The sequence below is a fragment of the Oncorhynchus mykiss genome, unplaced genomic scaffold (genome assembly GCF_013265735.2).
Source record: "Oncorhynchus mykiss isolate Arlee unplaced genomic scaffold, USDA_OmykA_1.1 un_scaffold_257, whole genome shotgun sequence".
NCBI lineage: Eukaryota > Metazoa > Chordata > Actinopteri > Salmoniformes > Salmonidae > Oncorhynchus > Oncorhynchus mykiss.
This window is the reverse complement of record NW_023493713.1, coordinates 119,755-145,704: the sequence shown is the minus strand read 5'-3', so window position 1 is coordinate 145,704 and position 25,950 is coordinate 119,755. Positions and strand designations below refer to the sequence as shown.

General features: G+C 46.5%; 1 protein-coding gene across 1 annotated transcript in view; it reads left to right on the top strand.

The window, feature by feature from the left end:
- Positions 1-2,996: 2,996 nt before the first annotated feature.
- LOC110513838 (synaptotagmin-7-like) overlaps positions 2,997-25,950 on the top strand; it is a gene marked incomplete at its 3' end in the record, with an annotated part of 98,265 nt that continues 75,311 nt past the window's right edge. The window contains exons 1-2 of the mRNA XM_036973475.1: positions 2,997-3,144; positions 16,845-17,249. Of these exons, the coding sequence (XP_036829370.1) occupies positions 3,011-3,144; positions 16,845-17,249 (539 nt within the window). The remainder of the gene's footprint in view (positions 3,145-16,844; positions 17,250-25,950) is intronic.

Here is a 25,950-nt window from a genome sequence, read left to right as displayed (position 1 = left end):
CACATCCACGTGATGCAGGCATCACATCCACGTGATGCAGGCATCACATCCACATGATGCAGGCATCACATCCACATGATACAGGCATCACATCAACATCTTACAGGCATCACATCCACATGATACCGACATCACATCCACATGATACAGGCATCACATCACATCCACATGTTACATGCGTCACATCACATGATACAGGCATCGCATCACATCCACATGATACCGACATCACATCCACATGATACAGGCATCATATCCACATGATACAGGCATCACATCACATTCACATGATGCCGGCATCACATCCACATGATACATGCATCACATCCACATGATACATGCATCACATCCACATGATACAGGCATCACATCACATCCAAATGATACAGGCATCACATCACATCCACATGACACAGACATCACATCCACATGATACAGGCATCACATCACATCCACATGATACCGGTATCACATCCACATGATACAGGCATCACATCCACATGATACCGGCATCACATCCACATGTTTCAGGCATCACAACCACATGTTACAGGCATCACATCCACATGATACAGGCATCACATCCACATGATACAGGCATCACATCACATCCACATGATACCGGCATCACATCACATCCACATGATACAGGCATCACATCACATCCACATGATACAGGCATCACATCACACCCACATGTTACATGTATCACATCACATGATACAGGCATCGCATCACATCCACATGATACCGACATCACATCCACATGATACAGGCATCACATCACATCCACATGATACAGGCATCACATCAACATGTTACAGGCATCACATCACACCCACATGTTACATGCATCACATCACATCCACATGATACCGACATCACATCCACATGATACAGGCATCACATCACATCCACATGATACAGGCATCACATCAACATGTTCCAGGCATCACATCACATCCACATGATACAGGCATCACATCAACATGTTCCAGGCATTCTCACGCCAGGAATAGCGATGTGCTCTGTGGGTTGCAAAGGTATTCTAACTACCTTAGTATCATCTTCAGACAGTTAAACTAATATGAGATGATACTAACTCATGATAACACAGTCCATAGTGGATACCCATGGTGTGGAAATGGTCAGTAAAGCTTAACACAGCATGATTCATAATGTTCAGTGGCTTAAATACCTCTGGGCCTCAGTTGAAAACTAGATTTATAACGGAGTTGGCTTGAATGCGTGTCACGACTTCCGCCGAGGTCGGTCCCCTCTCCTTGTTCGGGCGTCGTTCGACGGTCGACGTCACCGGTTCTTCTAGCCATCGCCGATCCACCTTTCATTTTCCATTTGTTTTGTCTTGTTTTCCCACACACCTGGCTTGCGTTCCCTCATTACACGTCTTGCATATAACCCTCTGTTTCCCCCCATGTCTGTATGTGGAATTGTCACGTGTAAATGTATGTGTACTCCAGGCTGGTTTGCGCCAGGTTATTGTTAACCCGTGCGTGTTTAGTTTTCTGAGTGCCGTGTTTTGTTTCGCCTCAATAAAGGGCTCCGTTTGCTACGCATTTCTGCTCTCCTGCACCTGACTTCCCTGCAGACAGTTACTCACTCCTTTACAATACCTCTGGACCTCAGGAGAAAACTAGATGTATTTATGTTCTCCTGGTACAGTTCGTTCCCCACTGCTATTGAAACGGTTCTAATGCAAGCTTTTCTGTAGCCGTAGTGATGCTGCTGAATGGTTTATGTACTTGTCCACAGGCAGAGACCGTACAGTAGATAGCTACCTCCTATGAGAGACATGAGGCTACTATTGACTTGTCATGTTGCTCTGTAATAGCACGTCTCAAGGCCAAGGTGGCCATCAATTGGGAGTGAAACAAACAGCTACCCCAGACCCCACACCAGCTGCCACGATAACACAGTGGGCATAAGCTGAGCTGGGTTCCAAGTGATTCCCTGTATCCTTTATAGAGCACTGCTCTTGACCAGAGCGTATAGCTAGCTAGTGGTCGTCTAAGCTGAGCTGCGGAGACTAAAGACTGGTCTCGTTCCACTCTTCATTCGTACACCATGGTTGGAGTGCCAGGTAGCAGCAGTGTTATGTTCCCTGTGGTACATAACCCTTCACAGGCTCTCCAGTGAATCCTCTCCTCTCCTCTCCTCCTTTCCCCCCGAAACTGACTCGACTACTGGCCCTAACCTCATTCATCCACCAGATCCACCTGTCTGTCTGTTCTGTCTCTACCAGATCTACCTGTCTGTCTGTTCTGTCTCTACCAGATCTACCTGTCTGTCTGTTCTGTCTCTACCAGATCTACCTGTCTGTCTGTTCTGTCTCTACCAGATCTACCTGTCTGTCTGTTCTGTCTCTACCAGATCTACCTGTCTGTCTGTTCTGTCTCTACCAGATCTACCTGTCTGTCTGTTCTGTCTCTACCAGATCTACCTGTCTGTCTGTTCTGTCTCTACCAGATCTACCTGTCTGTCTGTTCTGTCTCTACCAGATCTACCTGTCTGTCTGTTCTGTCTCTACCAGATCTACCTGTCTGTCTGTTCTGTCTCTACCAGATCTACCTGTCTGTCTGTTCTGTCTCTACTAGACCTACCTGTCTGTCTGTTCTGTCTCTACCAGATCTACCTGTCTGTCTGTTCTGTCTCTACCAGATCTACCTGTATGGGTATCTTGTCTCTCCCCTCCCCTCCCCTCCCCTCTCCTCTCTTGTGACCTGGATTCCTGATGCAATTCACCTTTAACACATCTCCACACCGGATCGACTTTGCTTCCTTTACCCTGTTGTTGCTCAATCTCTCTCTCTCTCACGGTGTCCTCTTTCTATCCTCCTCTTCTTCTTGTTCCTGTCTTTTTCCTCCTCCTCCTCTTGTCTCTCTCTGTCTCTGCCGTGTCGGCTATTTTCCCCTCTCTCTCCTTCCTAGTGGGGTGGTGGGGGGGAGAGGGGATGGTGGGGGTCCAGCAGGTCCCTGTCGCAGTGACAGTATGAAGAGCATGATGTCTGGAGGTGGAAGTAGCTCCATGTCTGGGGGAACCAGCATGGTGATGTCGGGGGGGAAGCCCGGGAAGTGGCAGACGGTCCAGAGTCACATGCAGACCGGAGGACTCAGACCCAAAAGGTGAGTTACAGCACTAACAGACACCAGGGAGATGGTACTGTAGAGATATAATGACTAGACACTAACAGACACCAGGGAGATGGTACTGTAGAGATATAATGACTAGACACTAACAGACACCAGGGAGATGGTACTGTAGAGATATAATGACTAGACACTAACAGACACCAAGGAGATGGTACTGTAGAGAAATGATGACTAGACACTAACAGACACCAAGGAGATGGTACTGTAGAGATATAATGACTAGACACTAACAGACACCGGGGCGATGGTACTGTAGAGATATAATGACTAGACACTAACAGACACCAGGGAGATGGCACTGTAGAGATATAATGACTAGACACTAACAGACGTGGTTAGATGGTATCTTCTGTAGATGTTATGGGTCAGGAACCAGGTTAGATGGTATCTTCTGTAGATGGTACGGATCAGGAACCAGGTTAGATGGTATCTTCTGTAGATGGTACGGTTCAGGAACAAGATTAGATGGTATCTTCTGTAGATGGTACGGATCAAGAACCAGGTTAGATGGTATCTTCTGTAGATGGTACGGTTCAGGAACAAGGTTAGATGGTATCTTCTGTAGATGGTACGGGTCAAGAACCAGGTTAGATGGTATCTTCTGTAGATGGTACGGATCAGGAACAAGGTTAGATGGTATCTTCTGTAGATGGTACGGGTCAGGAACCAGGTTAGATGGTATCTTCTGTAGATGGTACGGTTCAGGAACAAGGTTAGATGGTATCTTCTGTAGATGGTACGGGTCAAGAACCAGGTTAGATGGTATCTTCTGTAGATGGTACGGGTCAGGAACAAGGTTAGATGGTATCTTCTGTAGATGGTACGGGTCAAGAACCAGGTTAGATGGTATCTTCTGTAGATGGTACGGGTCAGGAACAAGGTTAGATGGTATCTTCTGTAGATGGTACGGGTCAGGAACAAGGTTAGATGGTATCTTCTGTAGATGGTACGGGTCAAGAACCAGGTTAGATGGTATCTTCTGTAGATGGTACGGGTCAGGAACAAGGTTAGATGGTATCTTCTGTAGATGGTACGGGTCAGGAACAAGGTTAGATGGTATCTTCTGTAGATGGTACGGGTCAAGAACCAGGTTAGATGGTATCTTCTGTAGATGGTACGGGTCAGGAACCAGGTTAGATGGTATCTTCTGTAGATGGTACGGGTCAGGAACCAGGTTAGATGGTATCTTCTGTAGATGGTACGGGTCAGGAACCAGGTTGGATCATTTATACTGTTGATGGTACAGGTCACAAGGTTACTAGCGTTTCTCTCATCTCGAGTCTCTAGAGTTGGGGGAACGGTGAGAGTATCAATCTAGCTGATGTCACAAAGTGCTGTACAGAAACCCAGCCTAAAACCCCAAACAGCAAGCAATGCAGGTGTAGAGGCATGGAGGCTAGGAAAAACTCCCTAGAAAGGCCAGAACCTAGGAAGAAACCTAGAGGGGAACCAGGCTCTGAGGGGTGGCCAGTCCTCTTCTGGCTGTACCGGGTAGAGAGAGACCAGGCTCTGAGGGGTGGCCAGTCCTCTTCTGGCTGTACCGGGTAGAGAGGAACCAGGCTCTGAATTGGTGGCCAGTCCTCTTCTGGCTGTACCGGGTAGAGAGGAACCAGGCTCTGAGGGGTGGCCAGTCCTCTACTGGCTGTGTCGGAGAGAGTACATGGCCATTAAGGCCAGATTGTTCTTCAAGATGTTCATAGATGACCAGCAGGGTCATTCAGAGGTCGAGACAGCAGGTGCGGTAGAGAGAGAGAGTCGAAAACAGCAGGTCCTGGACAAGGTACCACGTCCGGTGGACAGGAAACTGTAGCAGCAGCACGACCAGGTGGACCGGGGACAGCCAGGAGTCATCAGGACAGGTAGTCCTAAGGCATTTTCCTAGGGCTCAGGTACTCCTGGAGTGGAGGGAGAGAGAGAATTAGAGGGAGCATACTTAAATTCACACAAGACACCAAAAGAGACAGGAGAATTACACCAGACGTACCAGACTGACCCTGGCCCCCTGGCACATAGACTATTGCAGCATACAAATCAAATCAAATCAAATGTATTTATATAGCCCTTCGTACATCAGCTGATATCTCAAAGTGCTGTACAGAAACCCAGCCTAAAACCCCAAACAGCAAGCAATGCAGGTGTAGAAGCACCTGGAGGAGGGAGGTAGAGAGTAGGAGGAAGGACGGGCAAAACGAGCAGGTTCATTTAGCTTCTCTTCCCTCTTTCGATTCGCACCTCCCTTCATTCTCACACCTCCTGCCTTGTATGATTTCTCTCTCCGCAACACATTCAGTCCTTCAATACCTCCTCCCCTCTTTCTCTCATCGTTCTCTCTCTGCCCTCTGCCTATGATTGGATTCTATTTCTATTCTATTTATTTAAGTGTCTGTCTCTTGTGTCGGTGTCTCTTCAGTCGGTGTCTCTTCAGTCGGTGTCTCTTGTGTCGGTGTCTCTTCAGTCGGTGTCTCTTCAGTCGGTGTCTCTTCAGTCGGTGTCTCTTCAGTCGGTGTCTCTTGTGTTGGTGTCTCTTGTGTCGGTGTCTCTTCAGTCGGTGTCTCTTGTGTTGGTGTCTCTTGTGTTGGTGTCTCTTCAGTCGGTGTCTCTTGTGTATCTTGTGTCGGTGTCTCTTCAGTCGGTGTCTCTTGTGTTGGTGTCTCTTGTGTTGGTGTCTCTTCAGTCGGTGTCTCTTGTGTTGGTGTCTCTTGTGTCGGTGTCTCTTCAGTCGGTGTCTCTTGTGTTGGTGTCTCTTCAGTCGGTGTCTCTTGTGTTGGTGTCTCTTCAGTCGGTGTCTCTTGTGTTGGTGTCTCTTGTGTTGGTGTCTCTTCAGTCGGTGTCTCTTGTGTTGGTGTCTCTTGTGTTGGTGTCTCTTGTGTTGGTGTCTCTTCAGTCGGTGTCTCTTGTGTTGGTGTCTCTTGTGTTGGTGTCTCTTGTGTTGGTGTCTCTTCAGTCGGTGTCTCTTGTGTCGGTGTATCTTCAGTCGGTGTCTCTTGTGTTGGTGTCTCTTCAGTCGGTGTCTCTTGTGTCGGTGTCTCTTCAGTCGGTGTCTCTTGTGTTGCTGTCTCTTGTGTCGGTGTCTCTTCAGTCGGTGTCTCTTGTGTTGGTGTCTCTTGTGTCGGTGTCTCTTCAGTCGGTGTCTCTTGTGTTGGTGTCTCTTGTGTCGGTGTCTCTTGTGTTGGTGTCTCTTGTGTTGGTGTCTCTTGTGTTGCTGTCTCTTGTGTCGGTGTCTCTTCAGTCGGTGTCTCTTGTGTTGGTGTCTCTTGTGTCGGTGTCTCTTCAGTCGGTGTCTCTTGTGTTGGTGTCTCTTGTGTCGGTGTCTCTTCAGTCGGTGTCTCTTGTGTTGGTGTCTCTTGTGTCGGTGTCTCTTCAGTCGGTGTCTCTTGTGTTGGTGTCTCTTGTGTCGGTGTCGCTTGTGTCTCTTGTGTCTCTTGTGTCTCTTGTGTCAGTGTCTCTTGTGTCTCTTCAGTCGGTGTCTCTTGTGTCTCTTGTGTCGCTTGTGTCTCTTGTGTCGCTTGTGTCTCTTGTGTCTCTTGTGTCAGTGTCTCTTGTGTCTCTTCAGTCGGTGTCTCTTGTGTCTCTTGTGTCGGTGTCTCTTGTGTCTCTTGTGTCGGTGTCTCTTGTGTCGGTGTCTCTTGTGTCGGTGTCTCTTCAGTCGGTGTCTCTTGTGTCGGTGTCTCTTCAGTCGGTGTCTCTTCAGTCGGTGTCTCTTGTGTCGGTGTCTCTTGTGTTGGTGTCTCTTGTGTCGGTGTCTCTTGTGTTGTTGTCTCTTGTGTCGGTGTCTCTTGTGTCGGTGTCTCTTCAGTCGATGTCTCTTCAGTCGGTGTCTCTTGTGTTGGTGTCTCTTGTGTTGGTGTCTCTTGTGTCGGTGTCTCTTGTGTCGGTGTCTCTTCAGTCGGTGTCTCTTCAGTCGGTGTCTCTTGTGTCGGTGTCTCTTGTGTTGGTGTCTCTTGTGTCGGTGTCTCTTGTGTTGTTGTCTCTTGTGTCGGTGTCTCTTGTGTCGGTGTCTCTTCAGTCGGTGTCTCTTGTGTTGGTGTCTCTTGTGTTGGTGTCTCTTCAGTCGGTGTCTCTTCAGTCGGTGTCTCTTGTGTTGGTGTCTCTTGTGTTGTTGTCTCTTGTGTCGGTGTCTCTTGTATTGGTGTCTCTTCAGTCGGTGTCTCTTGTGTCGGTGTCTCTTGTGTATCTTGTGTCGGTGTCTCTTGTGTCTCTTGTGTCGGTGTCTCTTGTGTCGGTGTCTCTTGTATCGGTGTCTCTTCAGTCGGTGTCTCTTCAGTCGGTGTCTCTTGTGTCGGTGTCTCTTGTGTTGGTGTCTCTTGTGTTGGTGTCTCTTGTGTCGGTGTCTCTTGTGTCGGTGTCTTGTGTCGGTGTCTCTTGTGTTGGTGTCTCTTGTGTCGGTGTCTCTTGTGTCGGTGTCTCTTCAGTCGGTGTCTCTTCAGTCGGTGTCTCTTGTGTCGGTGTCTCTTGTGTCGGTGTCTCTGCAGTCGGTGTCTCTTGTGTCGGTGTCTCTTCAGTCGGTGTCTCTTGTGTCGGTGTCTCTTGTGTCGGTGTCTCTTGTGTTGGTGTCTCTTGTGTCTCTTGTGTTGGTGTCTCTTCAATCGGTGTCTCTTCAGTCAGTGTCTCTTGTGTCGGTGTCTCTTGTGTCGGTGTCTTGTGTCGATGTCTCTTGTGTCGGTGTCTCTTGTGTCGGTGTCTTATGTCGGTGTCTCTTGTGTTGGTGTCTCTTGTGTCTGTGTCTCTTGTGTCGGTGTCTCTTCAGTCGGTGTCTCTTCAGTCGGTGTCTCTTGTGTCGGTGTCTCTTGTGTCGGTGTCTCTGCAGTCGGTGTCTCTTGTGTCGGTGTCTCTTCAGTCGGTGTCTCTTGTGTCGGTGTCTCTTGTGTCGGTGTCTCTTGTGTTGGTGTCTCTTGTGTCTCTTGTGTTGGTGTCTCTTCAATCGGTGTCTCTTCAGTCAGTGTCTCTTGTGTCGGTGTCTCTTGTGTCGGTGTCTTGTGTCGATGTCTCTTCAGTCGGTGTCTCTTGTGTCTCTTGTGTTGGTGTCTCTTCAGTCGGTGTCTCTTGTGTCGGTGTCTCTTGTGTCGGTGTCTCTTGTGTCGGTGTCTCATCAGTCGGAGTCTCTTGTGTCGGTGTCTCTTGTGTTGGTGTCAAGTCGGTGTCTCCGATTTTCTCTCTGTCTTTCTTCCTCCTCCCTTCCTACCTCACTTTCTCTGTATTTTCTATATCCCATCTTTATGCCTCCTATCTTTCTGTCTTTATATAAAGAATCCATCTTCCTCAAAGTAGCCTCTTCAATTACATTATTTAACTCACCCTTTTCACCTTTTCTTACCCTTAGGTTCAACACCAAGCGGTTTAAAGGATCAGTCATAGGAAATGACTAAAGTAAATGTGACAGTCACCCTGTAAAATACTACTTGAGTAAAAGTATAAATAATTTCAAATGTTCAAATTTATGCAAAACAGACGACTCCATTTTCTTGTGTTTTTATTGATGCATAGCCAGGGACACACTCCAACACTCAGATATAATTTACAAACGAAGCATTTGTGTTTAGTGAGTCCTCCAGATCAGAGGCAGTAGGGATGACCAGGGATGTTCTCTGTTTAGTGAGTCCTCCAGATCAGAGGCAGTAGTGATGACCAGGGATGTTCTCTGTTTAGTGAGTCCTCCAGATCAGAGGCCGTAGGGATGACCAGGGCTGTTCTCTGTTTAGTGAGTCCTCCAGATCAGAGGCAGTAGGGATGACCAGGGATGTTCTCTGTTTAGTGAGTCCTCCAGATCAGAGGCAGTAGAGATGACCAGGGATGTTCTCTGTTTAGTGAGTCCTCCAGATCAGAGGCAGTAGGGATGACCAGGGATGTTCTCTGTTTAGTGAGTCCTCCAGATCAGAGCCAGTAGGGATGACCAGGGATGTTCTCTGTTTAGTGAGTCCTCCAGATCAGAGGCAGTAGGGATGACCAGGGATGTTCTCTGTTTAATGAGTCCTCCAGATCAGAGGCAGTAGGGATGACCAGGGATGTTCTCTGTTTAGTGAGTCCTCCAGATCAGAGGCAGTAGGGATGACCAGGGATGTTCTCTGTTTAGTGAGTCCTCCAGATCAGAGGCAGTAGAGATGACCAGGGATGTTCTCTGTTTAGTGAGTCCTCCAGATCAGAGCCAGTAGGGATGACCAGGGATGTTCTCTGTTTAGTGAGTCCTCCAGATCAGAGCCAGTAGGGATGACCAGGGATGTTCTCTGTTTAGTGAGTCCTCCAGATCAGAGCCAGTAGGGATGACCAGGGATGTTCTCTGTTTAGTGAGTCCTCCAGATCAGAGGCAGTAGTGATGACCAGGGATGTTCTCTGTTTAGTGAGTCCTCCAGATCAGAGGCAGTAGGGATGACCAGGGATGTTCTCTGTTTAGTGAGTCCTCCAGATCAGAGGCAGTAGATGACCAGGGATGTTCTCTGTTTAGTGAGTCCTCCAGATCAGAGCCAGTAGGGATGACCAGGGATGTTCTCTGTTTAGTGAGTCCTCCAGATCAGAGGCAGTAGTGATGACCAGGGATGTTCTCTGTTTAGTGAGTCCTCCAGATCAGAGGCAGTAGGGATGACCAGGGATGTTCTCTGTCTAGTGAGTCCTCCAGATCAGAGGCAGTAGGGATGACCAGGGATGTTCTCTATTTAGTGAGTCCTCCAGATCAGAGCCAGTAGGGATGACCAGGGATGTTCTCTGTTTAGTGAGTCCTCCAGATCAGAGCCAGTAGGGATGACCAGGGATGTTCTCTGTTTAGTGAGTCCTCCAGATCAGAGCCAGTAGTGATGACCAGGGATGTTCTCTGTTTAGTGAGTCCTCCAGATCAGAGGCAGTAGGGATGACCAGGGATGTTCTCTGTTTAGTGAGTCCTCCAGATCAGAGCCAGTAGGGATGACCAGGGATGTTCTCTGTTTAGTGAGTCCTCCAGATCAGAAGCAGTAGGGATGACCAGGGATGTTCTCTGTTTATTGAGTCCTCCAGATCAGAGGCAGTAGTGATGACCAGGGATGTTCTCTGTTTAGTAAGTCCTCCAGATCAGAGGCCGTAGGGATGACCAGGGATGTTCTCTGTTTAGTGAGTCCTCCAGATCAGAGGCAGTAGGGATGACCAGGGATGTTCTCTGTTTAGTAAGTCCTCCAGATCAGAGGCCGTAGGGATGACCAGGGATGTTCTCTGTTTAGTGAGTCCTCCAGATCAGAGACTGTGGGGATGACCAGGGATGTTCTCTGTTTAGTGAGTCCTCCAGATCAGAGCCAGTAGGGATGACCAGGGATGTTCTCTGTTTAGTGAGTCCTCCAGATCAGAGGCAGTAGGGATGACCAGGGATGTTCTCTGTTTATTGAGTCCTCCAGATCAGAGGCAGTAGTGATGACCAGGGATGTTCTCTGTTTAGTAAGTCCTCCAGATCAGAGGCCGTAGGGATGACCAGGGATGTTCTCTGTTTAGTGAGTCCTCCAGATCAGAGGCAGTAGGGATGAGCAGGGATGTTCTCTGTTTAGTGAGTCCTCCAGATCAGAGACAGTGGGGATGACCAGGGATGTTTTCTGTTTAGTGAGTCCTCCAGATCAGAGGCAGTCGGGATGACCAGGGATGTTCTCTGTTTAGTGAGTCCTCCAGATCAGAGACAGTGGGGATGACCAGGAATGTTCTCTGTTTAGTGAGTCCTCCAGATAAGAGACAGTGGGGATGACCAGGGATGTTCTCTGTTTAGTGAGTCCTCCAGATCAGAGGCAGTAGGGATGACCAGGGATGTTTTCTGTTTAGTGAGTCCTCCAGATCAGAGGCAGTCGGGATGACCAGGGATGTTCTCTGTTTAGTAAGTCCTCCAGATCAGAGGCAGTAGGGATGACCAGGGATGTTCTCTGTTTAGTGAATCCTCCAGATCAGAGGCAGTAGGGATGACCAGGGATGTTCTCTGTTTAGTGAGTCCTCCAGATCAGAGACAGTGGGGATGACCAGGGATGTTCTCTGTTTAGTGAGTCCTCCAGAATAGAGACAGTGGTGATGACCAGGGATGTTCTCTGTTTATTGAGTCCTCCAGATCAGAGGCAGTAGATGACCAGGGATATTCTCTGTTTAGTGAGTCCTCCAGATCAGAGGCAGTAGATGACCAGGGATGTTCTCTGTTTAGTGAGTCCTCCAGATCAGAGGCAGTAGGGATGACCAGGGATGTTCTCTGTTTAGTGAGTCCTCCAGATCAGAGGCAGTAGGGATGACCAGGGATGTTTTATGTTTAGTGAGTCCTCCAGATCAGAGGCAGTAGGGATGACCAGGGATGTTCTCTGTTTAGTGAGTCATCCAGATCAGAGGCAGTAGGGATGACCAGGGATGTTCTCTGTTTAGTGAGTCCTCCAGATCAGAGACTGTGGGGATGACCAGGGATGTTCTCTGTTTAGTGAGTCCTCCAGATCAGAGGCAGTAGGGATGACCAGGGCTGTTCTCTGTCTAGTGAGTCCTCCAGATCAGAGGCAGTAGGGATGACCAGGGGTGTTCTCTGTTTAGTGAGTCCTCCAGATCAGAGGCAGTAGGGATGACCAGGGATGTTCTCTGTTTAGTGAGTCTGACAGATCAGAGACAGTGGGGATGACCAGGGATGTTCTCTATTTAGTGAGTCCTCCAGATCAGAGGCAGTAGGGATGACCAGGGATGTTCTCTGTTTAGTGAGTCTGACAGATCAGAGACAGTGGGGATGACCAGGGATGTTCTCTATTTAGTGAGTCCTCCAGATCAGAGACAGTGGGATGACCAGGGATGTTCTCTGTTTAGTGAGTCCTCCAGATCAGAGGCAGTAGATGACCAGGGATGTTCTCTGTTTAGTGAGTCCTCCAGATCAGAGGCAGTAGGGATGACCAGGGATGTTCTCTGTTTAGTGAGTCTGACAGATCAGAGACAGTGGGGATGACCAGGGATGTTCTCTATTTAGTGAGTCCTCCAGATCAGAGACAGTGGGATGACCAGGGATGTTCTCTGTTTAGTGAGTCCTCCAGATCAGAGGCAGTAGATGACCAGGGATGTTCTCTGTTTAGTGAGTCCTCCAGATCAGAGGCAGTAGGGATGACCAGGGATGTCCTCTGTTTAGTGAGTCCTCCAGATCAGAGGTAGTAGGGATGACCAGGGATGTTCTCTGTTTAGTGAGTCCTCCAGATCAGAGGCAGTAGGGATGACCAGGGATGTTCCGTTGATAAGTTTGTGAATTGGACCATTTTCCTGTCCTGCTGGCCATTCAAAATGTAACAAGTACTTTTGGATGTCAGGGTAAATGTATGGACTAAAAAGTAAATTACATTCTTTAGGAATGTAGTGAAGTAAAACTTGTATATAGATAATAAAGTAAAATATAAATAGTAAATTACAGATAACCCCAAAAAACGACTTAAGTAGTACTTTAACGTATTTTTACCTAAGTACTTTGCACGCCTGGTATAAAGGAATATATAGTGCACAGTAATGTGAATAGCACAATGTTGACCCAGTTCAGATAGCCTGGATTACACCAGGACTCTGTCAGGGAAGGGAGAGGGAAGATATATTTAGAGAGTTGGGAAATGCTTTAAAGGGGCATTTAGTGAAACTTAGCTAGAAAATCACAACCAAAAATCTCCTAGTAATATGCTGTAATATGCTGTTTACTAAATGACTAGATAATGACCTAACTGTAACCTTGAACCTTTTTGTTTAACTTTTTTTGTTTAGCAAGTCCGTTAAGAACAAATCCATATTTACAATGACGGCCTGCGGAGACGGGGGCCTGGGATTAAAATAAATAAATAAATACTTTATAAATATAGGACAAAACACACATCACAACAATAGAGAACACGACACTACATCAAGAGAGACCTAAGACGACAACACAGCATGATAGGAACACATGACAACACAACGTGGTAGCAACACAACATGGTAGGAACACATGACAACACAACATGGTAGGAACACATGACAAACACAACATGGTAGCAACACAACATGGTAGCAGCATGGTAGCAACACAACACGACAACAACATGGTAGCAACACAACATGACAACAACATGGCAGCAACACAACATGACAACAACTTGGTAGCAACACAACATGACAACAACTTGGTAGCAACACAACATGACAACAACATGGTAGCAACACAACATGGTAGCAGCGTGGTAGAAACATTATTGGGCACAGACAACAGCACAAAGGGCAAGAAGGTAGAGACAACAAAACATCACACAAAGCAGCCACAACTGTCAGCAAGAGTGTCCATGATTGAGTCTTTGAATGAAGAAATCAAGATAAAACTGTCCAGTTTTAGTGTTTGTTGCAGTTCGTTCCAGTCGCTAGCTGGCGCAACTGAAAAGATGAGCGACCCAGGGAGGTGTGTGCTTTGGGGACCTTTAACAGAATGTGACTGGCAGAACGGGTGTTGTATGTGGAGAATGAGGGCTGCAGTAGATATCTCAGATAGGGGAGAGTGAGGCCTAAGAGGGTTTTATAAATAAGCATCAACCAGTGGGTCTTGTGACAGGTATACAGAGATGACCAGTTTACAGAAGAGTATAGAGTGCAGTGATGTGTCCTATAAGGAGCATTGGTGGCAAATCTGGTGGCCGAATGGTAAAGAACATCTAGCTGCTCGAGAGCACCTTACCTGTTGATCTATAAATTATGTCTCCGTAATCTAGCATGGGTAGGATGGTCATCTGAATCAGGGTTAGTTTGGCAGCTGGGGTGAAAGAGAAGCGATTACGATAGAGGAAACCAAGTCTAGATGTAACTTTAGCCTGCAGCTTTGATATGTGCTGAGAGAAGGACAGTGTACCGTCTAGCCATACTCACAAGTACTTGTATGAAGTGACTACCTCAAGCTCTAAACCCTCAGAGGTAGTAATCACACCTGTGGGAAGAGGGGCATTCTTCTTACCAAACCACATGACCTTTGTTTTGGAGGTGTTCAGAACAAGGTTAAGGGCAGAGAAAGCTTGTTGGACACTAAGAAAGCTTTGTTGTAAAGAATTTCACACAACATCCGGGGAGGGGCCAGCTGAGTATAAGACTGTATCATCTGCATATAAATGGATGAGAGAGAGCTTCCTGAGCTATGTTGTTGATGTAAATTGAGAAGAGCGTGGAGCCTAGAATTGAGCCTTGCTCCCTTGGTGACAGACAGTGGCTGAGACAGCAGGTTTTCTTACATTATACACTGCACTCTATGAGAGAGGTAGTTAGCAAACCAGGCCAAAGACCCCTCAGAGACACCAATACTCCTTAGCCGGCCAACAAGACTGGAATGGTCTACCATATCAAAAGCTTTGGCCAAGTCAATAAAAATAGCAGCACAACATTGCTTAGAATCAAGGGCAATGGTGACATCACTGAGGACCTTTAAGGTTGCAGTGACACATCCATAACCTGAGTGGAAACCAGATTGCATACCCAAGAGAATACTATAGACATCAAGAAAGACAGTCAATTGATTATTGTGATAAAAGTTGTGATAAACTTTTGATAAACAGAGTAAAATAGAAGAACCATGGCTGCCTTCCAAGCAATGGGATCCTCCCCAGAGAGGAGAGACAGGTTAAAAAGGTCAGAGAGAGACTTGGTGATGATAGGGGCAGCAACCTTAAAGAAGACAGGTTAAAAAGGTCAGAGATAGGCTTGGTGATGATAGGGGCAGCAACCTTAAAGAAGACAGGTTAAAAAGGTCAGAGAGAGACTTGGTGATGATAGGGGCAGCAACCTTAAAGAAGACAGGTTAAAAAGGTCAGAGATAGGCTTGGTGATGATAGGGGCAGCAACCTTAAAGAAGACAGGTTAAAAAGGTCAGAGAGAGACTTGGTGATGATAGGGGCAGCAACCTTAAAGAAGACAGGATAGAAAGGTCAGAGAGAGACTTGGTGATGATAGGGGCAGCAACCTTAAAGAAGACAGGATAGAAAGGTCAGAGACAGGCTTGGTGATGATGGGGGCAGCAACCTCAAAGAAGAAAGGGTCTAAACCATCTGACCCAGATGTTTTTTGGGGTCAAGTTTCAGGAGCTCCTTTAGCACCTCGGACTCATTGACCGCCTGCAGGGAGAAACTTTGTAGTGGGGCAGGGGGAAAAGAGGGAGGAGCATCGGGCCTAGTAGCGTTAGAAGGAGTGAGAGATGAGGAAAAGTTGAACAGGTAAGGAGGCATGGCTGAGTCAAATAACAATCCTGACTTAATGAAGTGGTGATTAAAGAGCTCAGCCATGTGCTTCTTGTCAGTAACAACCACATCATCAACATTAAGGGACATGGGCAGCTGTGAGGAGGAGGGTTTATTCTCCAGGTCTTTAACCGTTTTCCAGAACTTCTTGGGGTTAGACCCCACAGAGAGAGAGAACTGCTCCTGAAAGTAACTACCTTTGGTCTTCTGGGTAGCCTGAGTGCATTTATTTCTCATGTGCCTGAAAAAGAGCCAGTCAGCCTGAGTATGCGTGTGCAGAGCCTTTCACCAAATGCAATTCTTGAGGTGGAGTAACTCTGCAAGATCACGGTCAAACCAGGGGGCTGAAACGTTTTTTTTAATTCTAATTTTCTTTATGGGGGCATAGTAATAGATATTGTAAGACATAACTGTAACGTAGAGGATCTTGTTCTGATAGAGAGGTACTGCTAGGGAAAGACTTAAAGAAAGATAAAAGAGATAGAGAACATTAGTAGGAGGAATGGAGGAGGGGAGGAGTGGAGAGAAGAGAGGGAGGGAGGGAGGGAGGCTGTAGACTTGGTTGGCTGCGAGGAAGTCTCTAGGGGCGGAGCACGTATTTAAACGAGGAAATAGATTTAGACAGAGAAAGGAAGAGGAAGAGAGTCTGTAAAAGTTGGGAGCAGAGAGGAGAGAGAGGAGCATGGGTATCTCTCGTCAAACCATAAAGCCTTCGCCTCGAAGAGCCAATAGCCTCAGCCGCGCCGGGACGCCACAAACACCCCGACACACCCGCCTCAACGCCGGACAGACGCGCATCACCACGCCCATACGGACCGTTCAGATCCGACCAATGCCGACGCGGACCACGCCCACACTCCCACGCAGGCCCCAAACCCACGGCGCCCAGACGTTCGCAGCGCACACACACCTGATGCCGCCACACATCGCGGGGCGCAGGTTTTCACGGGAAGACAGGAGACCGAGTTTGCAGGCTCTCGCCACTGACCATCACACTGGCTGCTCCTTCTACTGCTATCTCTGCTACAGCTGTTACTGCTGCTGCCTCACCCTGCTCTCTTTCTCTCTCCTCCTCCTCCTCTCCCCTCCTCCCCGCACCATCACTCCCACTGCCTCTCACTCCTCCTCCTCCTCCTCCTCCTCTCTACCTGTTTCTCGAACTCCACCTCCCTCCCTCCCTTCCTCCCCATCCTACCCTCCTCCATCACCACCGGTTTCTCCCTTCTGTCCTGTACCTCCTTGTATCTTCCCCGCTCATGATTCCTTCCTCCGCTCTTGCCCACCTCCCTGTCCCCTCAACCTATCATGTCCTCTCTCTCCAAACTCTCCTGTATTCCCCTCCACCTCTTCCCACCGCTCCACCCCCACCTCCTTTACTGCTACCCCTTCCACTCCTCCTTCTCCTCTCTCCTCCCCTCTCCTCCACCACCCTAACCTCTGCCACCCCCGGCCCTCTTCCTCCCATCGCTCCCTCCCCTCTCTGCTGCTCTGTCCTCCCAGCTTTGGGGATTCAGTAGGGGCTCTGTCCTCTGCTTCCACCCTGGATCCCATCCCCTCTGCTGGGACGCTGGCCCGGCCACGCACCCTGCTACGCCAGCAGAGTCTCCAGCAGCCTCTCATCCACCCACCCGTCCCAAGCCTCCTCACCCACCTACCACCCACCTCCTCCCAGAGCCTGGGTCAGATACACCAGGTTCCCCCACTGGGGCCCAGCCAGCCAGGGGGAGGCGTGGGCAGTGGGGGAGGATGTGGAGGAACGCAACGAGGCCCCAGGGGGGTGCGAGGGAGCCCGGCGGGGGCAGGCGCCTCACGGTACAGGGGAGGAGGAGGAAGAGGTAACCCTGGGTCCTGGGATCACATGATGGGCCAGTTGAAAAACAGAGGCCTGGATGCCAAGTCCTTCCTGTGAGTTTCTTATTTTCCTCTGTCTGGGTTGGTAACGGTCTCTGTCTGGGTTGGTAACTGTCTCTGTCTGGGTTGGTAACTGTCTCTGGGTTGGTAACTGTCTCTGTCTGGGTTGGTAACTGTCTTTGTCTGGGTTGGTAACGGTCTCTGTCTGGGTTGGTAACTGCCTCTGTCTGGGTTGGTAACTGTCTGGGTTGGTAAATCTCTCTGTATAGGTTGGTAACTCTCTCTGTCTGGGTTGGTAACCATTTCTGTCTGGGTTGATAACTCTCTCTGTCTGGGTTGGTAACTGTCTCTGTCTGGGTTGGTAACTGTCTCTGTCTGGGTTGGTAACTGTCTCTGTCTGGGTTGGTAACTGTCTCTTTCTGGGTTGGTAACTGGCTCTGTCTGGGTTGGTAACGTCTCTGTCTGGGTTGGTAACTGTCTCTGTGTTGGTAACTCTCTCTGTCTGGGTTGGTGACTGCCTCTGTCTGGGTTGGTAACTGTCTCTGTCTGGGTTGGTAACTGTCTCTGTCTGGGTTGGTAACTGTCTCTGTCTGGGTTGGTAACTGTCGCTGTCTGGGTTGGTAACTCTCTCTGTCTGGGTTGGTAACTCTCTCTGTCTGGGTTGGTAACTGTCTCTGTCTGGGTTGGTAACTGTCTCTGTCTGGGTTGGTAACTGATAACCCTTCGTGTCCCAAATGGAACCCTATTCCCTATATACAGTGCCTTGCGAAAGTATTCGGCCCCCTTGAACTTTGCGACCTTTTGCCACATTTCAGGCTTCAAACATAAAGATATAAAACTGTATTTTTTTGTGATGAATCAACAACAAGTGGGACACAATCATGAAGTGGAATGACATTTATTGGATATTTCAAACTTTTTTAACAAAAAATGATTCAGCCCCCTTAAGTTAATACTTTGTAGCGCCACCTTTTGCTGCGATTACAGCTGTAAGTCGCTTGGGGTATGTCTCTATCAGTTTTGCACATCGAGAGACTGACATTTTTTCCCATTCCTCCTTGCAAAACAGCTTGAGCTCAGTGAGGTTGGATGGAGAGCATTTGTGAACAGCAGTTTTCAGTTCTTTCCACAGATTCTCGATTGGATTCAGGTCTGGACTTTGACTTGGCCATTCTAACACCTGGATATGTTTATTTTTGAACCATCCCATTGTAGATTTTGCTTTATGTTTTGGATCATTGTCTTGTTGGAAGACAAATCTCCGTCCCAGTCTCAGGTCTTTTGCAGACTCCATCAGGTTTTCTTCCAGAATGGTCCTGTATTTGGCTCCATCCATCTTCCCATCAATTTTAACCATCTTCCCTGTCCCTGCTGAAGTAAAGCAGGCCCAAACCATGATGCTGCCACCACCATGTTTGACAGTGGGGATGGTGTGTTCAGCTGTGTTGCTTTTACGCTAAACATAACGTTTTGCATTGTTGCCAAAAAGTTCCATTTTGGTTTCATCTGAACAGAGCACCTTCTTCCACATGTTTGGTGTGTCTCCCAGGTGGCTTGTGGCAAACTTTAAACAACACTTTTTATGGATATCTTTAAGAAATGGCTTTCTTCTTGCCACTCTTCCATAAAGGCCAGATTTGTGCAATATACGACTGATTGTTGTCCTATGGACAGAGTCTCCCACCTCAGCTGTAGATCTCTGCAGTTCATCCAGAGTGATCATGGGCCTCTTGGCTGCATCTCTGATCAGTCTTCTCCTTGTATGAGCTGAAAGTTTAGAGGGACGGCCAGGTCTTGGTAGATTTGCAGTGGTCTGATACTCCTTCCATTTCAATATTATCGCTTGCACAGTGCTCCTTGGGATGTTTAAAGCTTGGGAAATATTTTTGTATCCAAATCCGGCTTTAAACTTCTTCACAACAGTATCTCGGACCTGCCTGGTGTGTTCCTTGTTCTTCATGATGCTCTCTGCGCTTTTAACGGACCTCTGAGACTATCACAGTGCAGGTGCATTTATACGGAGACTTGATTACACACAGGTGGATTGTATTTATCATCATTAGTCATTTAGGTCAACATTGGATCATTCAGAGATCCTCACTGAACTTCTGGAGAGAGTTTGCTGCACTGAAAGTAAAGGGGCTGAATAATTTTGCACGCCCAATTTTTCAGTTTTTGATTTGTTAAAAAAGTTTGAAATATCCAATAAATGTCGTTCCACTTCATGGTTGTTGATTCTTCACAAAAAAATACAGTTTTATATCTTCATGTTTGAAGCCTGAAATGTGGTAAAAGGTTGCAAAGTTCAAGGTTGCAAGGCACTGTAGTGCACTACTTTAGACCAGAGCCCTAGAGAACCCTATTCCCTATATAGTGCACTACTTTAGACCAGAGCCTTATGGCTCTAAATAAGGAATAGGGTTCAGCTTAGGATGCAGATATTGTCTCTGCTGTTGTCACTTCCCCTCCACTGTCTGAGTTGCTCTGCTCTCTATGGGATGTGAGTGTGTGTGTGTGTGTGTACAATGTGACAGTTGTATACATATGTATAGAGTCTGAAACACCATCTAAGATGAAGTTATATATAGATGTTACTGTCCTGTCCAAACCTTTGACTGTTACTGTAGATGTTCATGTCCTGATATAGAGTTAATGTCCTGATATAGAGTCCATGTCCTGATATATAGTTCATGTCCTGATATAGAGTTCATGTCCTGATATAGAGTTAATGTCCTGATTTAGATGTTCATGTCCTGATATAGAGTTAATGTCCTGATATAGAGTCCATGTCCTGATATATAGTTCATGTCCTGATATATAGTTCATGTCCTGATATAGAGTTAATGTCCTGATTTAGATGTTCATGTCCTGATATAGAGTTAATGTCCTGATATAGAGTCCATGTCCTGATATAGAGTTAATGTCCTGATATAGAGTCCATGTCCTGATATATAGTTCATGTCCTGATATATAGTTCATGTCCTGATATAGAGTTAATGTCCTGATTTAGATGTTCATGTCCTGATATAGAGTTAATGTCCTGATATAGAGTCCATGTCCTGATATAGAGTCCATGTCCTGATATATAGTTCATGTCCTGATATAGAGTTAATGTCCTGATTTAGATGTTCATGTCCTGATATAGATGTTCATGTCCTGATGTAGATGTTCATGATATGGAGTTCATGTCCTGATATAGAGTTAATGTCCTGATAAATCACATCAAATCAAATCAAATGTTATTTGTCACATACACATGGTTAGCAGATGTTAATGCGAGTGTAGCGAAATGCTTGTGCTTCTAGTTCCGACAATGCAGTAATAACAAGTAATCTAACAATACCAAAACTACTGTCTTGTACACAGTGTAAGGGGATAAAGAATATGTACATAAGGATATATGAATGAGTGATGGTACAGAGCAGCATAGGCAAGATACAGTAGATGGTATCGAGTACAGTATATACATATGAGATGAGTATGTAAACAAAGTGGCATAGTTAAAGTGGCTAGTGATACATGTATTACATAAGGATACAGTCGATGATATAGAGTACAGTATATACGTATGCATATGAGATGAATAATGTAGGGTAAGTAACATTATATAAGGTAGCATTGTTTAAAGTGGCTAGTGATATATTTACATCATTTCCCATCAATTCCCATTATTAAAGTGGCTGGAGTTGAGTCAGTGTCAGTGTGTTGGCAGCAGCCACTCAGTGTTAGTGGTGGCTGTTTAACAGTCTGATGGCCTTGAGATAGAAGCTGTTTTTCAGTCTCTCGGTCCCAGCTTTGATGCACCTGTACTGACCTCGCCTTCTGGATGATAGCGGGGTGAACAGGCAGTGGCTCGGGTGGTTGATGTCCTTGATGATCTTTATGGCCTTCCTGTGACATCGGGTGGTGTAGGTGTCCTGGAGGGCAGGTAGTTTGCCCCCGGTGATGCGTTGTGCAGACCTCACTACCCTCTGGAGAGCCTTACGGTTGAGGGCGGAGCAGTTGCCGTACCAGGCGGTGATATAGAGTTCATGTCCTGATGTATAGTTAATGTCCTGATATATAGTTCATGACCTGATATAGAGTTCATGTCCTAATATATAGTTAATGTCCTGATATAGAGTTCATGTCCTGATATAAAGTTCATGTCCTGATATTTATGTTCATGTCCTGATATAGAGTTAATGTCTTTATATATAGTTCATGTCCTGATATAGAGTTTATGCCCTGATATATAGTTCATGTCCTGATATAGAGTTCATGTCCTGATATAAAGTTCATGTCCTGATATTTATGTTCATGTCCTGATATAGAGTTCATGTCCTGATATATAGTTCATGTCCTGATATAGAGTTCTTGTCCTGATATATAGTTAATGTCCTGATATAGAGTTCATGTCCTGATATAGAGTTAATGTCCTGATATAGAGTTCATGTCCTGATATAGAGTTCATTTTCTGATTCAGAGTTAATGTCCTGATATACAGTACCAGTCAAAAGTTTGGACACACCTGCTCATTCCAGGGTTTTTCTTTATTTGTACTATTTTCTTCATTGTAGAACAATAGTGAAGACATCACAACTATGAAATAACACAAAGGGAATCATGTAGTAACCAAAAAAGGTTAAACAAATCAAAATATACTTTTGATTTTAGATTCTTCAGAGTAGCCACCCTTTTTGCCTTGGTGACAGCTGTGCACAAACAGCCCCAAAAAAACGCTGCGGAAGACCAAAACGAACAGAAATGTCACAAAATGGCGGCATAATATACGCAGGAAACTGTAAGAGTCACCATCAATTCGTAACACATTATGAGGCTTAAGAGGACATGTTTCTTCTGACACAAATGGCACTCTATTCCCTTGATAGTGCACTACTTTTGACCAGAGCCCATAGGGTGTAGTACACTATATAGGGCAAGGGGCAATCAACTCTGGTTTTCTGTTCTACCTGATAATTAATTGCACTCACCTGCTGTCCCAGGTCTAAATCTAAATCAGTCCCTGATTAGAGGGGAATCACCCACCTGGTGTCCCAGGTCTAAATCAGGCCCTGATTAGAGGGGAATCACCCACCTGGTGTCCCAGGTCGAAATCAGTCCCTGATTAGAGGGGAATCACACAACTGGTGTCCCAGATCTAAATCAGGCCCTGATTAGAGGGGAATCACCCACCTGGTGTCCCAGGTCTAAATCAGTCCCTGATTAGAGGGGAATCTGAGAGAGAAGGAGAGGAGAGAGTAGCAGAGGAGAGAGAACGAGAATGAGAAGGAGAGAGAGAAGGAGAAGGAAAAACAGAGAGGAGAGAGAGAGAAGGAGAGAGAAGGAGAGGAGAGTGATTTAAATTGAATTGGTTAATGAATATATATAGGAATTGTTCAATTCCTTCGACGGGAGCGGAGAGAGAGAAGGAGAGGAGCGAGAAAGAGAGGAGAGAGTAGCGGAGGAGAAAGTAGCAGAGAGTAGCAGAGGAGAGAGAGGAGAGGAGAGAGAGGAGAGGAGAGAGTAGCAGTGGAGAGAGTAGCAGAGGAGAGAGAGGAGAGGAGAGAGAGGAGAGGAGAGAGTAGCAGAGGAGAGAGTAGCAGAGGAGAGAGAGGAGAGGAGAGAGAGGAGAGGAGAGAGTAGCAGAGGAGAGGAGAGGAGAGGAGAGGAGAGAGTAGCAGAGGAGAGAGAGGAGAGGAGAGAGTAGCAGAGGAGAGAGAGGAGAGGAGAGAGTAGCAGAGGAGAGAGAGGAGAGGAGAGATTAGCAGAAGAGAGAGCAGCAGAGGAGAGAGTAGCAGAGAAGAGAGTAGCAGAGGAGAGAGAGGAGAGGAGAGAGTAGACGAGAAAAGAGTAGCAGAGGAGAGAGCAGCAGAGGAGAGAGAGGAGAGGAGAGAGTAGCAGAGGAGAGAGTAGCAGAGGAGAGAGTAGCAGAGAAGAGAGTAGCAGAGGAGAGAGAGGAGAGGAGAGAGTAGACGAGAAAAGAGTAGCAGAGGAGAGAGCAGCAGAGGAGAGAGAGGAGAGGAGAGAGTAGCAGAGGAGAGAGAAGAAGAGGAGAGAGTAGCAGAGGAGAGAGTAGCAGAGGAGAGAGAGGAGAGAGTAGCAGAGGAGAGAGAGGAGAGGAGAGAGAGGAGAGGAGAGGAGAGAGAAGAGAGAGAGGAGAGGAGAGAGTAACAGAGGAGAGAGAAAGAGAGGAGAGAGTAGCGGAGGAGAAAGTAGCAGAGAGTAGCAGAGGAGAGAGAGGAGAGGGGAGGACAGAGAGGAGAGGAGAGAGGAGATGAGAGAGAGGAGAGGAGAGAGAGGAGAGGAGAGAGAGGAGAGGAGAGAGTAGCAGAGGAGAGAGTAGCAGAGGAGAGAGTAGCAGAGGAGAGAGAGGAGAGGAGAGAGAGGAAAGGAGAGAGTAGCAGAGGAGAGGAGAGGAGAGGAGAGGAGAGGAGAGGAGAGGAGAGGAGAGGAGAGGAGAGGAGAGATTAGCAGAGGAGAGAGTAGCAGAGGAGAGAGAGGAGAGGAGAGAGAAGAGAGGAGAGAGTAGCAGAGGAGAGAGAGGAGAGGAGAGAGTAGCAGAGGAGAGAGTAGCAGAGGAGAGAATGGAGAGAGTAGCAGAGGAGAGAGCAGCAGAGGAGAGAGAGGAGAGGAGAGAGTAGCAGAGGAGAGAGAGGAGAGGAGAGCGTAGCAGAGGAGAGAGTAGCAGAGGAGAGAGAGGAGAGAGTAGCAGAGGAGAGAGAGGAGAGAGAAGAGAGAGAGGAGAGGAGAGAGTAACAGAGGAGAGAGTAGCAGAGGAGAGAGAGGAGAGGAGAGAGAAGAGAGGAGAGAGTAGCAGAGGAGAGAGAGGAGAGGAGAGAGTAGCAGAGGAGAGAGTACCACTCTACAATATGTAGTATAACGACCCATACCACTCTATAATATGGAATATAACGACCCATACCACTCTATAATATGGAATATAACGACCCATACCACTCTATTATATGGAATATAATGATCCATACCACTCTATAATATGGAATATAACGACCCATACCACTCTATAATATGGAATATAACGACCCATACCACTCTATAATATGGAATATAACGACCCATACCACTCTATAATATGGAATATAACGACCCATACCACTCTATAATATGGAATATAACGACCCATACCACTCTATAATATGGAATATAACGACCCATACCACTCTATAATATGGAATATAACGACCCATACCACTCTATAATATGGAATATAACGACCCATACCACTCTATAATATGGAATATAATGATCCATACCACTCTATAATATGTAGGATAACGACCCATACCACTCTATTATATGGAATATAACGACCCATACCACTCTATATTATGGAATATAACGACCCATACCACTCTATAACATGGAATATAACGACCCATACCACTCTATAATATGTAGTATAACGACCCATACCACTCTATAATATGGAATATGACCCATACCACTCTATAATATGGAGTATAACGACCCATACCACTCTATAATATGGAATATAACGACCCATACCACTCTATAATATGGAATATAATGATCCATACCTCTCTATAATATGGAATATAACGACCCATACCACTCTATAATATGAAGTATAACGACCCATACCACTCTATAATATGTAGTATAACGACCCATACCACTCTATAATATGTAGTATAACGACCCATGCCACTCTATAATATGGAGTATAACGACCCATACCACTCTATAATATGGAGTATAACGACCCATACCACTCTATAATATGGAATATAACGACCCATACCACTTTATAATATGGAATATAACGACCCATACCACTCTATAATATGGAATATAATGACCCATACCACTCTATAATATGTAGTATAACGACCCATACCACTCTATAATATGGAGTATAACGACCCATACCATTCTATAATATGGAGTATAACGACCCATACCACTCTATAATATGGAATATAACGACCATACCATTCTATAATATGGAATATAACGACCCATACCACTCTATAATATGTAGGATAACGACCCATACCACTCTATAATATGTAGTATAACGACCCATACCACTCTATAATATGTAGTATAACGACCCATACCACTCTATAATATGGACAATAAGACCCATACCACTCTATAATATGTAGGATAACGACCCTAATGACCCATACCACTCTATAATATGTAGTATAACTACCCTTACCACTCTATAATATGTAGTATAACGACCCATACAACTCTATAATATGGAGTATAACGACCCATACCACTCTATAATATGGAGTATAACGACCCATACCACTCTATAATATGGAGTATAACTGTCACGGGTGAGTGAATGAGGACCCAAAAGCGAATTAACTTAACAGAGCTTCTTTAATAACCAAACATAGGTAGGTTCAGACAGACCGGCAGATTCCGACAGGACAGGACAAGGTTACAGCAAACATGACGATAGTCTGGTTCAGGCATGAAACACAACAAACAAGAATCCGACAAAGACAGGAGCAGAAACAGAGAGAGATATAGGGACCTAATCAGATGGAAAAAGGGAACAGGTGGGAAAAGGGGTGGATGAGGTAGTTAGAGGAGACAAGGAACAGCTGGGGGAAAGCGGGGGAGAAAAGGTAACCTAATACGACCAGCAGAGGGAGACAGGGTGAAAGGAAAGGACAGGAAGACACAACATGACAATACATGACAGTACCCCCCCACTCACCGAGCGCCTCCTGGCGCACTCGAGGAGGAAACCTGGCGGCAACGGAGGAAA